The sequence below is a fragment of the Rhamphochromis longiceps genome, linkage group LG4 (assembly GCF_057381845.1).
Source record: "Rhamphochromis longiceps isolate RC_006_pf linkage group LG4, R_longiceps_female_GT1.1, whole genome shotgun sequence".
In the NCBI taxonomy this organism is placed as follows: domain Eukaryota; kingdom Metazoa; phylum Chordata; class Actinopteri; order Cichliformes; family Cichlidae; genus Rhamphochromis; species Rhamphochromis longiceps.
In genome coordinates, this window is record NC_140560.1 from 10,354,726 (window position 1) to 10,371,335 (window position 16,610).

Consider the following 16,610-nt stretch of genomic DNA (forward strand, 5'->3'; position numbering starts at 1 on the left):
AATAAACCTTACTGTACTGGTCTGTTTTCTCAGCAGTGAAACAAGACACTGTATATGCTTTTGTCTCTATCCAGGACTTTTATTTGTAGTTCAGTTGTTTTTTTGTGGGGTTTTTTACTCTGCTGTATTAGTACTTTCATCTAAGAAATGCATATGAATACTTCTTCCACCACTGCACATCCCTCTTGGGTACACCTAACCCTGACTGGGGCTCGCTGACCTAGAACAATAACTGTCATCGTGCGCGCTGGCTTACGGGTTCAGTTTACCCAAATAAGTCAGCTTCATTCAGGGTAGAAATGCCTCCACATGCTTGAGGGCTGCTATTACTACCTGTCTGTCATCGCGCTCCCTCATTCTCTCTTTTTACATCCACCTCCTTTCCTTTGCTCTGCCCCGAAGGTGGTGCTTTTGAAGTGAAGCAGCACTCATTCTTCACTGAGGTGGACTGGAACAGCCTGCTGAGACAGAAGGCAGAGTTCATCCCTCATCTAGAGTCAGAGGAAGACACCAGTTATTTCGACAGTAAGTTCCCCTTTGGGAATGAAGGAATGGTATTGAAGAGAATGAATTCCAGCACAGATCCTTTAAACCTTAGGAATTTCTTATTCTTGGAAACAGGTCAAGGTCTTTAACTCTCCCATGTAAATGTTAGCATAAAGCACATTCAGTCAGCAGTGGCTGACTGAATGTACATTACTTCTCACCCCCAGCTCGTTCAGAGCGCTATCACCACGTGCATTCATACGATGAAGACGATACCAATGACGACGAGCCCGTGGAGATTCATCGCTTCTCGTCGTGTTCCCCTCGCTTCAGTAAGGTCAGGACCTAAACTTTTATTTTTCTGTCAGCGTTTATTCATCAGTCTACATTCAAATCAATCAAAAGAACCCAAATATTTACTGTTATGCTGCACCGATGTGAAGGTATACAGCAGTATGGAGCATCTGTCTCAGCTGGAGCATAAACCCCATGGCGTGACTCTACGGGAGCACAAGGTCCCCAGGGAGGATCGCTTAGCCAAGAGAGAAAGCCTGGGAAGTGTCACCCTTCGAGATAAGAGCTGGAGGACTGGCTCACCGGAGATGTGAGTAAAAGCACAGTTAATAAAAAAAGTGCTATCTGTGTTTCCGTTTGTTTTTGATCTTCTACCTGGGTTCATTGGCATTGAAAGTTTATTTCAGAATATAATTGTCTTTGGTTTTCAGGAAGCGTTTATCCTGCTCAGAGTCCTCCTTCACTGAGAGTGATTCCAGCCCTCCGTCTGGGGCACGGAGGCGCTTCTCTGCTCTTATGGATTCTTACCGATTGGCCTCCCCTCTGGAGTTGGACTCTGAGCTGCCTGTCCCGGGCAGACAACCTCCAGTGAAGGCCAGGGGAACGTCTCTGGAAGGAGCCATGAGTACCATCTCTTCTCAAGGCGACCTGAGGGCATTCCTTAAAGAAAGTAATGGCTTTGCAGCTGCCGGTAAGAAAAATGAGGAACCATCTCATGACTTGAACAATTTCATTTGTCACCCCAAAACATGAAAACATATATTTCCTATCACCTTTCATGTCTCTGCCTTATTACAGACAAACTGTTGAGACCTGCTGATGCATCACTGCCCCTGCCAAGCAGTGCTACCATTCTGGGGCTCCCAGACCCACAGGGGACTTGTGGGGCCACCACAGACCTGGTGCTGCGAAGAGTTCGCCACCAGCAGCTCTCGGAAGGAGAAAAACGCAGCTCAAGACCAGGAACTAAAGTTATCAAATCTGCCTCTGCCACTGCTCTGTCTGTCATCATTCCAGCAGGTAAAGGCATTTCTTTTACTGCATTAACAAAGACATTTTAAAAAATAGTGTTTAGAAATGAATCTTTTGTGCTTTCTCTCCTCAGTGGAACAACACGGTGCATCCCCTCTGGCGAGCCCCATGTCGCCCCGCTCCCTCTCGTCCAACCCTTCCTCTCGTGACTCATCCCCCAGCCGAGGCTACTCCCCGATGGTCAACATCCTGCATTCTCCCATTACTATCCACCGCTCTGGGAAGAAGTACGGCTTCACCCTCCGAGCTATCAGAGTCTACATGGGAGACAGCGATGTTTACAGCGTGCATCACATGGTCTGGGTGAGAGAGCAAAGCAAACAGGATGCAGAAATCTTGATTTCTCCCTTTAAAGCAATGCAGAAACAAATGTGATTATTACTATTTATTCGCATAGCGCCTTTAATGTGATTCTGCAGAACAGCCCATGCAGAGTACCATACAGTATCTGAAGGTAACTGGGCTAATATACTTAGTAGTCAAATCTGTGATGTTTTTTTGTTCCAATCACAGCATGTGGAAGATGGAGGTCCGGCTCAGGAGGCTGGACTTAGTGCTGGTGACCTCATCACTCATGTAAATGGAGAGTCAGTCCACGGTTTGGTCCATACAGAGGTAGTGGAGCTGATCCTGAAGGTAGGAGAGATCTATCCATCTAAAATAAAAACAATTTAAAAAACATCTATCTATATATTTATGTACTAATATAAATCATATAATTGTGCATCAACTGCAGAGTGGGAACAAGGTGACTATTACAACAACTCCTTTTGAAAACACCTCCATCAAAGTGGGTCCTGCCCGCAAGTCCAGCTATAAATGCAAGATGGCACGACGCATCAAGAGGACCGGAGCCAAGGACGGACAAGAGTGCGTCACTGCAGCATTCCAAGAAAACGTATCCCTCTGTCATTTAGATGATTTCACTCTAGTCATTCGGCTTTTTGTTCATCTTTCAGTAAGAAGCGCAGCTCCCTGTTCAGGAAAATTACCAAGCAGTCCAACCTGCTCCACACCAGCCGGAGCCTCTCGTCTTTAAATCGCTCCCTGTCGTCTGGAGACAGTCTCCCGGGCTCCCCCACCCACAGCCTCTCTGCCCGCTCGCCCACTCAGAGTTATCGTGGCGCTCTTGAATCCCCGCACCTGGGTTAGTATTTAAGGCGACCAGCACGTGTGCCTGTTATAATCTCGTTTAAAAGCAAAAAACAATTGGGGAGTAATGCGATGGAGGAAGATGCGTGTAATGTCTTGCCTGTGGAGTCCAGTGGGGAAGACTAAACATTAATCATTTCTCTATTAGTTATTGGGGAAGGAAATACTTTGAGTGTTTTTTGTTACTAACACTATATTTAGTTTAATTCATTTTTTGTGCTAGTTCACTAAAGCAGTTTCCTAATAATAATGAATTACAGTGGTCAAGTTAGAAGTAATGAATTCATTAACTAGCCTTTAAGCATCATTCTGAAACAGGATGTTTCTAATTTTAGAAATACCGCACAAATGACTAAAGGCTTAAAATACGCACTGAAGGACATATCTGGTCAAAAATGACTCCAATATTCACTGTGATATATAATCACAGTGTTACTGGAGGGCAGGGTAATGCCATAAAAGCATCTGGTAAGACATAATGTTTCTAAGATTAGGGCTGAGTACAATAATGTCATTTTATTTGAATTTAGAAGCAGGAAATTAGAGGTTGTGCAGGTCTTTAAGACATGCCTGTACTTTAACTAAACGATTTATATCATCTGGCTTAATGAATAGATAAAACTGGGTATAGAAATTAAAATGTATGGAGTGTTTTCTAGTAATATTGCCTAAGAGAAGCATATATAATGTTCAAAAGAAACTTTGTTTTGAGAAAAAAATAAGGTGAAAGAGCTGCGTTTAACATTGCAAGTATGTTTCATGTGTTTCATCACACTTATACTTTATATAATTTAGCCTACAACTCAAGACACATGAGTAGAAACACACACATATTCATTTTATTGTGTTGGGAAAAAAATATTCCAATATTCTTCTTTTTCCTCAGGTACATCATCCCAGAGCAGCTCCCCGGCCTCCAGCACCCCTAACTCACCTGCAACCACTCACCACATGAGACCCAGCTCCCTACATGGGCTGTCTCCCAAACTTCACCGGCAGTACCGCTCGGCTCGCTGCAAATCTGCTGGCAACATCCCATTGTCTCCCCTGGCTCACACCCCGTCCCCGACCACCTCCTCTCCTCCACCTCTCACTGGGCACACGGTAGGGAGCTCCAATACCACGCAGATGTTTCCTGCCAAGCTGCACTCCTCACCTCCTGTTGCCCGCCCACGTCCCAAGAGTGCGGAGCCACCCAGGTCCCCTTTGCTGCAGCGGGTGCAGTCTGCAGAGAAGCTAGGAGCACAGATTTTGCCTTCTTCATCATCATCATCGCCCTCTCCTCTGACAGGGGGGGTGTCATTACGCAAGCATAGCCTGGAGGTGACACACGGGGACTACAGGAGAGAGTCCTTCCACTGTGAGCACAGTCTACAAAGTCTGCTAGAGATGGAAGGAGAGAACGGACCCGCTCCCCCATCTCCTTCATCATCATCCTCCCCCTCTCCTCCTATGGGAGGGGAGGTTGGAGGCCTAAAGCCTGTGAGACGTCTGGGAAGGCAGGAATCGCCACTCAGCCGTGACACACTCTTAACAGCAAGAGAGAAAGAAGTCCAAATCACAGAGTCTGAGCTTGCTGGGTCACAAACTGAGAGTGCAGCTTCTAAAGCAGAGTCTAAGATGAGCGTCGTTGACACATGTAAAACGTTACTTCCTGCTGAGGTTGCAAAGAGTCATGGATGTGGAGCTGCAGTTGAAATCAAGTCCAGTGCTTCATCTTCAGAGGTTAAGCCTGGTTCTGGGATCAAAGCTCCAAGTTCAAGCCTTTCCGGTTCTGAGGCAGCAACTTTTAAGAGTAAACCCAGCGAAAAAATGTCTCCTTCAGGCACATCAAAGGGCCTGCTAAAGCAAGACTCCAAGCAGCAAAGTGCACAAACAGATAGTGGATCTGCAACAAAAGCTCAGGAGAAGACTGAGGAGAAGGCAAAAGGCCCTTTAGCTGCACACAAAGGGACCTTTCAGAAAGCACCTACAGAGCAGCTCAAGCAGCGTAAAGGTACAGACACGATAGAGAAAGGAGCAAGCTATAAAGCTAGTGATACCACCAAGCTCAAAGGACCTACACCTGTAATTCCAAACCAGGGTCAAGCCCACGCTGCAGCCAGATGCAAAGAGGAGAAGCCAACAAACAGAGGAGTCAAGGAGGAGAGGCAACACCTGGAGGTCCTGGAGGAGAACCCCATGTCGCCTCCCTCGAATGCAGCCTCACCCGCCTCGAGCAAGTCACGGCCCATGTCTCCAGGGGATAAAGCCAGCTTCGTTACCCAGCTCACAAGCGTGGCCAAAACAGTCCTCGGGCCTATGAAGGGGGGATCACAAGAGGGAGGCAAGGTAAAAGACATATCCAAGTCTGGCGAGGAGAAGCGGGGAAGCGCTGCAGGAAAAGGAGAAGCTTCGTCTGGCAGTCTCCGCCGGGGGGCTCAGACAGCAGCCAGCACTATCCAATCTGATAAAGGAAACATTCGCAGCTCTAAGCATCACTCGTGATAAGAGCTTCAGAGGGAGTGTGATTGTCCCATGCAATGCCTTTTTAACTGTAGCATCAAGCTAACATATCATGAATTTACACGAAATGTAAATGGAGAGACATGCTGAAAAAAAGACCAAAAAAGATGACAGAACAAAGTTGCATCAGCTGACTCCTGCTGGAAAACATGTGCACATGGTGTCCTAATGTAGACCTGTGTATGTACTGTATGTTCATCACATTATGTTGTATATAGTACAAACAAATGCATATGTCTGAATGCATGTCTAACACTGTACATGGGAAATGAAAGAATATTTAAAAAAATTAAAATTATACAGCAGACCTTAAGGTAGAGAACACTGTGAACAACTTTTCAACTGAACACAGCCACATGCGCAAACAGGTCGGAGTCTGTTATCCTTGTATGGGGGTCCAGTAGTGCCAAAATTATGTTCACGTGTTTGCCGTGTGTGTCGATTTGACATGTGACTAAATATTTTTTATGTCGTTTCAAAGACTTAACTCGTAGCAGAAAGAAAAAACTGTGAAAGACAGAATTGATTTTTTAAATGCTCTTATGTAATAGCATTTTTATTGTGAGTCAGCTCCACAATATGTTGAAGATTACTTTCTGTTATGGATCTCAGGCTCTGGAACAATCTGTGTAAGGTCCTTCCAAACAGCTGATAATTTTAAATAACTTTTAGAGACCCAACAAATTGTGTTTGCTTTTAGTCAAATTTGAGGCGTTACATAGTTTTTGTCAAGTCTCCTGTGAAAAATTTCTTACTGCTTGTTTACTCGGTTGCTGTTTGTTTCTATTTGTGAATTTTGATCAATTTATTTTTTACACTTGGGTTTACATTTCATGTTATTTATTTATTTATTTTAAATTAATTTTGCCTTTCGTTTATGCTTTTCTTTTAATATTTAAACAGTTTTTAAACATCTCCTATTTCTTTGCTTTTAGAAACTCTTGGGTTTATTTTGCAGTTTGCTTTAGGTCATTATCCAGCTGCACCGTGAAGAGCTGTCTAATCAGTTTTGCAGTGTTTGTCTGAAACCGAGCAGAAAGCATGTTCCTGTACACTTCACTAAATGCATCCTGCTGCTTCTTTCAACGGTCACATCATCAATAAACACTAGTGCCTCAGTTCCACTGACAGCTAAACATGTCCATGCCATAACACTGCCTCCACCATGTTTGACGGATGATGCGGTGTGCTTCAGATCAGAAGCTGTTTCTCTTTTTCTCCTTATTTTTCTTTATTGATTATTCTGATCCTTCTGTATTTCATATTTGTAGGCTTTGACAACCTTCACAAAAGGGTTCCTAGAAAAGAAATCTGCAATCATTCACTTCACTTGTGTTTGAAAATGTCCCAAAAGCTTATGGAGCTAACTGTATGCTGGTTTCTACGTTTTGTATTTCTGCCCTGGACTGTTTCAAACATAACTTGACATGTTAAGCAGACATAAGCAGTGAGCATGTGAACATAATTTTGGCACACATGCCTCATTTAAATGGGCATTACATTACATCGGCTATATCATTTAGTTCAGTATGACACGAACTGTATTTTCTTTAGTCTTTAGTTACTAAAAGGGATCAGACACAGAAAGGTTTTTCATATGTCGTGCACTGGGGGGTCAAACAATCCTGAACTCTGGACCAAGATACTGGAATGGGGATCAGCTTGTTTGTTCCAGATGTGTTTAAGGGCTGGATTTTGAGACACTGGTGAGGTGATCTTGCACTGGGACGCTATGCAATGTGTTAATGATGTGAGTTTTTCTCTGTGTGTGTCCTCAATATTACATTTACATTGTGCTCTAGATGAGAAAAAATAAGGGGAAAGGGTTGCAATAAGTCAAGCATTTGGTTTAAATAGCTGTCTCTGCTAGTCATAGTGAAATGTGCAATTACATATTTTAACCTATTAAGTGAATATATAAGTGTGCTCAGAGTGTGGTATGGAGATAAAGTGGAGACAGAAGCGTAATGAAAGTACAACTTAGAGGAGATTTTGCGGTTTCACTCGCTCTTTGTTATTTATGCAGAAGTACAGTTTATAGTGTAATAGGTGTGAAGGAAAGTGCCAGTGTTTTCATTTAGGGATAATGTGATGTTTTTGTTGGTTTTTGTACTTAAATGTGTAACAATATGCAATCCAAAAGTGCCCAGTTCCATAAAACTGAGCATCCTCGTCAGTGAAACCGTAGTAGGTTGTACACAGGAGTAGATCTGTCAAGAGGATTTTAGTGTTAAGGTGATGTTTATTGTTGTGTGTTCAAGTGATCTTGATAGATTCTGGACTCCAGGTCCAAGACCTGGTTTAGACTGCCACCTTGTGGATGAACTAACTTGACACCAGAGGACCTGAGGTACACAAAAAAAACTAGTGAACATTTAATGAGCAGTCTATCTTCTGCCTGTGGATCTTTCTAACCCACACATTATAGTTCTGATTGATTAATGATGAACATCTTGGAATCAGATTTATATGACGTTTAGATGTTTAGACATTAAACAGTGGTGGTTTATGTGTGATGTGAGGAAAAAAATGCACTTTATGTTGTGTCAAACTTTTTATTTTTTCTTATATTTTTTTCTATTTGTTGTATTTAGTAACTTTGTATTTATTTCAAATTCTGATTTACTACTAATATTAGTTCATGTTCTGACGCTGATTACGTTTAGAATGAGAAATTTACCAAATCTATGTGGCTAGCCCATCCTGTGCAGTTTTGACTAGTCTTTCTGTTAAGTCGGAAGCTGTGATGTTGCTGTCACATCTATTTTTTTCCAAGTGTTAGGCGTGTTTACGAGAACTTTGCTTTCTCAGACTATTGTTGTCCATTACATTGTTACATACCTAATAGCCACTGTCGTAAAAAAACAATGCAAAAACAAACAAACTAAAAAAAATAAAATAAATAAAATAAAAAAGCCTATAGTGCAGAATAAAATGCAAAAAATACTTCCTTTGTCTCACTTTTTGAGTCTAACATGAACGTCCGCCCTGAGAGTCGGGTCTCACTGTTATTGGTCCTCCGTTGGCCAATCACAGGAGTGACAACACGTGACCTGTATAAACAGGAAGTGAGCGCAACTTCACTTGACTGCTGCTGTTCGAAGACCGAGCAAAACTGAGCCCAACAAAACGAAAACAGACCGGCACACTTCATTCACATTTGTTCACGGACTCATTCTTATCACCGGAGGTAGAATGACACTACCGAAATGATGGTAAAATGTATTTTTTTATATGTTAATTCGCTTAATTTTGTTTGACAGAGGTGTCACTGGTGTATTCACACAGCGCTGTAGTTTACTGTAAACTAGTTTGATTCCGTGCCACTCGCCTATGGAAGGTAACGTTACAATTTAAGTATTCGAACTTAAAGACTTAATGCTTCTTTAAAATTAAAAAACAAAACACGTGAGCACATCATAATAAGCTGTTCAGTATTAAACCAGTTTCCCAAGCTTTACCGGACTTCTGAAATATTTCAATTGTGAGACGTTTGAACTGAACGACCGAAGAGAGAGACTACTAACTAAAACTCGTAGATCATGGTTAAACTTTTACATCATGCGGGCCAAATACAGCTCACTTTGACCTTAAGTGGGCCAGACCAGTGAAACTTCCCTTTCTCTGAGTGCAAAGACATTTAACTAGACATTTAATCCCCGAGATGCCCATGATTTAAGAAAAAAAGGTGCAATTTAACAGGATGTATGTCTCAGTTGTTTTGTTCATTTACAGAAAATACAAAACACAAAAAAACAAGACATCTATAGTAGATACTGAAAAACGGTATATTTTCTCTTATTTAATTGTTTGCTTAACTACTTTGGTATGGCATGAAAGGCATTGTGGGGGAGCGGGGTGTCTTTTGTCAGTAATATCAAACGTAAAACTCATGAAAATACAATTAAAAGTCCAAAATCCATGCACTTTTTCACATTGTTCAAAGGTGTCCAGTTACCTGGACTGGAGCCTCTTGTGGGTTGATTCTGGCCCCTGGGCCTTATGTTTGATGTCCCTTTTTTAAATGGTTCCGTTTGAAACTAACTGTGAAATACACACATTCAACTGAAATATAGAAGGTCAAAATAATTACCCTTTTTTCAGTTGAGCATTGTGTTGTTTCCTTTCCTACATCATTTTTATCTCAAGTTTTATCTTGTTCCCCATCTGAGGAGGCCCTTAGCCTGAACTGGAGAGGCACAAAACTAAGCTACTGATCTGTTTATGAAGTTCTGCTAACAGCAGCAACTCGGTCTCATCAACTCATTGATTAACAAATTAACATTAGTATTAACAAACTCATACAGCCAGTTCCACGGACATAGATTAAGCCTACTCCCAGAGTAAAAGAAAAATCAAGGATGATCTCCACTGAGGGGGGAAAAATAAGCTTTTAGTGTAAGGCTAGGCTGGAAAACTGACCCATGATTCAGAACATGAAAATATATCAGTCACTGTGTCAATTTGTGAACAGTACAAGCACATTTGTTTCTGATAATTTACTTCATTTTGCTTGTTGTGCAGATTTTTACACTGTTGTCTTGGGACTTTTACACTGTTTACTCATCTAGCCGCACAAATTGCATGAACATGTAAATGCAGCACTTTGCCAAAAATCCGTTTTCTAAAATTTCAGAGTTAGTGGCCAAATGTTAGTTAAAATAAGAAACCAGCAAGTCTCCTGCTGCAGTTAAATAGGCATATCTGAAATTCCTTGAGTCACAGGGTGCCGTCACGTGCTTCGTGCTTTCTTTTTCCTTACTGACATGGATCATTAATGGCTTTGCTGAGTGTAACATTAGCTTCTGAGATCTGCTAGTAGAGTTTGTGTGTCGCAAGAATGCATCCTATAATTATTGCACATGGGTGCATCATCCATGGCTGATTGCGTCATATGTATGTAACTGGGCTATTATTATTTTTTTTCTTTGTGTGTAGGCTGCTGTGATGATAATGAGCAATTCTTCTTGCTCCATCGTGGTCATCTCTACATGTTATGAAGCCTAGCACCTCCTCTGCTCAGTTTGTGGGTCAGTCTACTGCTGATGACCTCATGGATGATTGGGTCTTTTTCTCTACTGAATCAGCTGTTTCCCAGGGCCTAGAAGACAGCAGGGATGACCAGGAGGCAGAGGACAAAGGCAGATTCAAAGACAAGTTGGTCTCAGCATGGAACAGCGTCAAATATGGTCAGTTCTTTTTCTGTCAGAGACTGAAAATAAGTGATGTGGTGAGCAGACCTGCTTGTCCTCTTTATTTTTTGAAAGTAAACAGTTACCGTTTTTCCCTTTCAGGCTGGACCTTGAAGCAAAAATCTAAATTTAGCAAGCGCTCTCCTGTGTTCATGCTGGGGAAATCCTATGAGCTCAAAGATGAAGGTGAGGCATTTTGTAGGAGTAGAGCATTTGTCCCGCGTAAACCCTGAAACGATCTGTCATGTGACTGTAAAAGCAAAGGAGAAAATTGTAATTGCGCCTCTGTAATTGTTGCAGTAGATCAACAGCATTTCCGTTGGTGCTTTGCATCGCTCCTGTGGTTTACATACAGACGAGGTTTCCGTCCGCTCCCCGGCTCCTCTCTGACCACCGACAGCGGTTGGGGTTGTGTTCTACGCTCCAGCCAGATGCTGCTGGCACAGGGCCTGCTACTGCATCTGATGTCACCAGGTGATTACACACTGTCCTGCTACAGTATCACATAGTCTGATCAACAAGTGAAAAGACATCCAGAGATTATTTTCATTTTCATTCAAACAGACTGGCTTTACTTGCAGTCAATATTTCTCTGAAATCTAAAGTCAGGTACACTAAACAGTGGGTTCCTCCTTTTTAGGCCTTTTATTGCTGTTTTCAGTTGTTCCTCAATCTGGGGTCTTTGTGCCTTCACTTCTGTCTTTGGCAGGTAAAATTCAGCTCGATTGTTTTGAGTTGCTCAGATGATCGACTCAGCCATTGTTGAGTATTTTATGTCTTTGCCTTTAAACGTTTCTAAAGTATTTTTAACAGTGTGTTTTAGGTCATTGTCCATCTGTGCTATTTAGAAACACTGTCCAGTCAGCTTTGCTGCAGTTGGCTGAATCTGGGAAGAAAGTTTAGCTCTATGCACTTCAGATTTCATCCAGATGCATCTGTCTTCCGTGATCACCCATAAACACTAGTGATCCAGCATCAGTGGAAGCCAAGCATGCAAAACATCATGCTGACTGCTCTGTGGTTTACAAAAGGATGTTGTGTGATTCGGATTACGAGTCTAATTTTAGTCTCATTTCTCCAAAACATGAAGAATCAGTTCATTCATGGCTGCCTCCTGCAGAAAGTTCTTTACTTGGCTGTGTGGCCTAAAGAAGTTTTGCTTTGTCCTGAAATGATGCTCCATCATTTTTGCTTCTTTTTTAATTCTAGGAAAGTTGTACTTATGTATTTCGTCACGATGTAAATGTTGATTTGATTCATACTATTTGTGCGGTCTTTCTGGTTCATTTGTTTTTGGATGGACTGTTTGCTTAACTTGCACTGGAATCTCCTTTGACTGTTTAGTATGTTGGGGTTCACAGTTTTAGCAGCTTTCATGCCATGATGGGAATCACCTGCTGACATTAATCTACTAAACTGGTAAAGCACCATGACGCAGCCTTAGATTTAATTGTCCAGTTACATTTGAGCACCTGCAAATGGGAAACGGTGCATAAAAGTGACGGCAATTCCTCTGAAATAAATGCTATACGCTTATTTCACAGTTTAACTCTGTTCTACTATAGTGAGCTATAGGAAATTAAACAAAGTTGTCTGTGTACACAACGAGCTATTTTTCATTTGCCCCATCTTTAGAAGTTGTTACAGAATTTTAAATCGCATCAAATTAAACACAACAAATAATGAACATACAGTAGGTAGAATGGTATATAGCTCAATAACATTTTACAGTATGGCAAAACAAATATCTTAAGAAAAAAACTCATCTGAAAAAAAATCATTTTGCCACAGATGAGAACAGTGGAAAACTGCATTTTACTTCTCAGTGAAACAAATATACAAACTCTTCAATAACGACTGTCTTTTTTTTTTTTTTAAGGTTGCACCTGGTCTGGGAACCAACGTGTTGTCAAAGATGACATGGACCTGATGCACTCTGTGAACGATGGATTTAGTTCGAGTGAAAGGGAAAGCAAGAGAAGTCGACATTTGAGCTGGGGGTCCATCCTGGATAGACCCGTGGAGAGTACACACAGAAGGATTTTACGCTGGTTTGCAGACAACCCCACAGCTCCCTTTGGCATACATCGGCTTGTAGAACTGGGCAAAAGCTCAGGGAAGAAGGCTGGGGACTGGTATGGTCCGTCCATTGCGGCACATATCCTCCGGTGAGACTTAAATTGATGATGCAAGAGAGCAGCCGAACTAAAAAGTTTATCGTCTCTAACAGTGAAGGTCATTCTGTTTCAGGAAAGCTGTGGAAGCTGCAGTAGTGGACCTTCCCAATCTAGTTGTGTATGTAGCACAAGATTGCACCAGTGAGTGTTATCTTTATAGTGTTTGCAACACAACATATTTTATTTTTTAAGAAGAGGAGATTGTGGATAAACTCTTTTAAAAAAAGTTGATTCTTTTTTTTATTTTTTTAAAGAAAATGTGGGTTTTTGTTGTTTGTTTTTTAAGAGCTTAAATTGGTGTTGAAAAGATTCAATGAGTCAAATGGACTTTAGATGTCTCTTTCCTTCTTTGTTCAGTCTACCTGCAGGATGTGAGGAAGTTGTGCGAACGGCCTCTCCCTCAGCACTGGAAATCTGTCCTCATCCTGGTTCCTGTGCGTCTTGGCGGGCAAGATCTCAATCCGTCCTACATCACCAGTGTCAAAGTACAGAACCAGTATTTTTACGTAATGTAATCTGGGTGCTTTACTGAATTTAGAGATATGTCTCTAAGGCTTGTTTGTGAATATTTTCAGGGAGGGGGGGTTTGTTTTTGTTTTTTTTTGTTTAAGGAAAACTGGATCTCTGAATGGGAAAAATTCAGCCGTTCCTTTTGTCTTTCAACAGAAACTCTTGATGTTGGAGTGCTGCATCGGGATCATTGGCGGCAAACCAAAGCACTCTTTGTTCTTTGTTGGCTTCCAGGGTAAGCCGAGTAAATTGTGTGTTATGATTGTGTTGAGCCATTTCATGTCCGTCCTTACATTTTCTTTCTTCCTCTGGCACGTTTGTACAAAAGATGACCATCTGCTGTACTTGGACCCTCACTACTGTCAGCCCACAGTGGATGTAACAAATAACTTTCCCTTGGAGGTATGAGCAACCATTTCTCTTCTTCTTTCTGGCTTTCTGTTTTGTTTCCTCTTGTGATCACTTTTAAGTAAGGTGAGACATGCCACCACAGCTCTACAGTACCTCTTTTCCACTGACTTGGGCCTCTGCTTGTGCCAAAGTCAAAATGGATTCGAAACATTTCTGTTGAAAAATAAATAAAAGTTGTGTTTCAGATTACTTTGCTATGTATTGTTTGCCTGTGGAACTTTTCAAAATCTAGGCTGGTTTTTAAAAGGGTAACAAGTAGAACTGGCTCAGCAACTTTGCAGAACACCAGGTGTAAGATGAACCCTCAAATTACTCCTTCATCAGTATCACTGCGTTTTCCTTATAGGTCATTTGAATTAATTTTAACCCGGAACACTGTATGAAATATTTTTAAAATGTATATGTCTTTGAATAAAAACCATTCAATTATGACTTTTTAGAGGTTTTTCCATAGTATAGTTGTTCATATGTTTACCTGGCAAGCAAAATATTGCACTTTTAATTCCAGTCAGAGACACAAATACCTTCAGGGATTTGTCAGGTAAAAACCCAACATGTGGCGCTACTTGCTGTAGCGACCCATTGTGACAAGGGCGAATCTAAAACTAGCACTTAGATGCTGAGCTTTTAGTGAGCAAGGACTAAAACTGAGTAAAAATAAAAGCACGAAGATGGACAACAGGGATGAGGTTGGGTTCAAGTCGGTGTTCGCAGACTGAAAGGCGTGCCACCTTGGGGTTATAACGACGCAGTGATGTTAAATATTCTTTTTCTTTTAATTAATGCAATATACAAACACTTCAGGGCTCTTGAAGAGAAGAAGAGCCATACCCTGGTGTTGAGACAAGAAATGGACGACTAAATAAATGATAATAAAACAGAAGCACATGTGAGTCCTTCAAAGAAATCTCGAAAATATTTTGAGAACTTTCTTCCGTCCACTTGAACTTTGCGTGTTTTGATTTATGCAAAAAATATTATGCTTGCATAAATCAGATTAATTACCAGTCCAGTTACCCCAGTTTTCACTCACATACTCATAGTGAGCAAACGTATTATTCCGAGTGAAGCCAGTTTTAAAAATCATTCCAAAATTCATATTCAATGTTTTACATTGAAAGAAGAAAACATGTTCCACAATTTCTGTCTTCATAACACTGGATAAGACTGATATATCTATACCCTTTTTGAAAATTAAAAAAATGTAATTTTATTGTATTTTTTGCATCACACTCGCTATATAGATCATATTTGCTTTTCAGTTTACCCGGGTTGTACTTTGTTGACAAAAAGTTTATTATTAACTTGTTAGAGTCGGATATCTTTCAGTCAGTGGCCTCGATTCTGACACAATCAGAATCGGTTGAATTCTTTTAACTTTCTTCCATATCTTGGGCCATGCTGGGTTGGCGCTTAACCGTTTATCTTCTCCTTTTAGTTAACGTCTCTACTTACATCCTTGCTAGCATGTTTTCATGCACTCTCGGTATATGGACTGGATGCCCATTTTGTCTATGAAGTAATGACTTCTGTTAAAACCTGGCAGCTGCAGTAGCACCACATGGTGTACAAATATCCACGTGTTTGTTGAATCGTCAGTGTGAGACGTTTTGAGGTTTCTCCTCTGAGCCTAATGAGATTTTTGTGTGATCCCATTTCTGTCCCCACTGCTTGCAGTCGTTTCACTGTAAGAATCCCAGGAAAATGCCTTTCTCTCGCATGGACCCCAGCTGCACCATCGGATTTTATGCAAAAGGACAAATGGAGTTTGAGTCGTTGTGCGCAAGTGTTAATGAGGTATGTGCATGGATCATTTGGGCTTCTGTTCCAGGAGCCTTTTATTACATGAAATATAATTTGTGTTAGACCTGATCTAAATTTGTTTTGTCCTTTTTTTTTTTACAAAACAAAAAAATGATCAAGTTAATTTGAAGGAATTATTCTACTCTCCACTGACTGCTTATTGTTATTAGTTCTAGTTCACCTTCTGTCTCCCACAGGCTGTGTCAGCATCTGCAGAGACATATCCCATGTTTATATTTGAAGAAGGAAAAACACGGGAGGAAGCGAGAGCAAACACGCCCACGCACAGCGTCACCTTCCTACAGAGGAAGACCCAACTGGGAAGAGTCGATACAAACAACAGCATGGATGAGTTTGTTCTATTGTAAACATAAAAAGATCATCTCTGCCCTGATGGAGGTCCTTCACTGAATTTTCAACATAGCATTTTGCACCTTTTGGAAATTACTGAGCATAAGAACATTGTCCTCATCATTCACACACAGTGAGGTAGATGGACTCCTAAGTAGTTTCATGGGAAGTGTTTATGCATCAGTACTGAGAATTTTATATTTTATTGCAGTTTGTATTTATTTTTTTTTATGTTTTAGAGGTAAATGCTTTAATAATTTCATCAACTCTCGTCATTCTAATTGACTTGAGATTGGCCAAATATCCATGAGGTCATGGCCCTGTGTGCTACACTTCAAGTCGACTGTGATTGATTTCGCACAAGTGAATAGATTAATTTTTTCTTGAATGGGTTTTAAAAAGTTACTCTCACTGGAAAATGACGATTTACTGAAAATGTTACAGGTTGGCTGGTTTTTTGCTGTCTAAATAAACAGATTAGGAATGACAAAATTAATTTATGAAAAAGAAATAAGTATTCACTGTAGTGCACTCTTACTTTAACTACTGCATTTCCTGTTGGTACTGACCTTATGAAAACATCAGGCTTGATTGAGAAGAGGAGCGAGAACAAAAAAAAAAAGATTGCCATGAAAGAATAATTGTTTTCAGTCTCAGTGATGATTATATAGTTCAGTTCACAACGATGGTCAACTCA

The 16,610-nt window shown here is 41.0% G+C and overlaps 2 protein-coding genes across 4 annotated transcripts in view; both read left to right on the forward strand.

Annotated features, from left to right (window-relative positions):
* LOC146671037 (microtubule-associated serine/threonine-protein kinase 1-like) overlaps window positions 1-8,379 on the forward strand; it is a 53,053-nt gene extending 44,674 nt beyond the window's left edge. The window contains exons 18-27 of the mRNA XM_085403198.1: window positions 403-525; window positions 714-823; window positions 930-1,090; window positions 1,212-1,471; window positions 1,579-1,800; window positions 1,886-2,115; window positions 2,326-2,448; window positions 2,549-2,682; window positions 2,772-2,959; window positions 3,851-8,379. Coding sequence (XP_085259324.1) covers window positions 403-525; window positions 714-823; window positions 930-1,090; window positions 1,212-1,471; window positions 1,579-1,800; window positions 1,886-2,115; window positions 2,326-2,448; window positions 2,549-2,682; window positions 2,772-2,959; window positions 3,851-5,451 — 3,152 coding nt within the window. The 3' untranslated portion in view covers window positions 5,452-8,379. The remainder of the gene's footprint in view (window positions 1-402; window positions 526-713; window positions 824-929; window positions 1,091-1,211; window positions 1,472-1,578; window positions 1,801-1,885; window positions 2,116-2,325; window positions 2,449-2,548; window positions 2,683-2,771; window positions 2,960-3,850) is intronic.
* Window positions 8,380-8,537: 158 nt separating this feature from the next.
* Window positions 8,538-16,427, forward strand: LOC146671038 (cysteine protease atg4da-like). Of its 3 annotated transcripts, none has more exons than XM_085403200.1 (11): window positions 8,538-8,684; window positions 10,408-10,658; window positions 10,764-10,847; window positions 10,962-11,135; window positions 12,541-12,829; window positions 12,912-12,979; window positions 13,196-13,323; window positions 13,505-13,583; window positions 13,677-13,750; window positions 15,437-15,556; window positions 15,760-16,427. In XM_085403200.1, exons 2-11 carry the CDS (start codon window positions 10,466-10,468, stop codon window positions 15,928-15,930), a joined length of 1,380 nt encoding a protein of 459 aa, XP_085259326.1. In that variant the 5' UTR covers window positions 8,538-8,684; window positions 10,408-10,465; the 3' UTR covers window positions 15,931-16,427. The 3 variants fall into 3 exon arrangements, with proteins under 3 accessions (XP_085259326.1, XP_085259327.1, XP_085259328.1); XM_085403201.1 differs by having other exon boundaries at window positions 10,965-11,135; XM_085403202.1 differs by having other exon boundaries at window positions 10,557-10,658.
* Window positions 16,428-16,610: the final 183 nt, after the last annotated feature.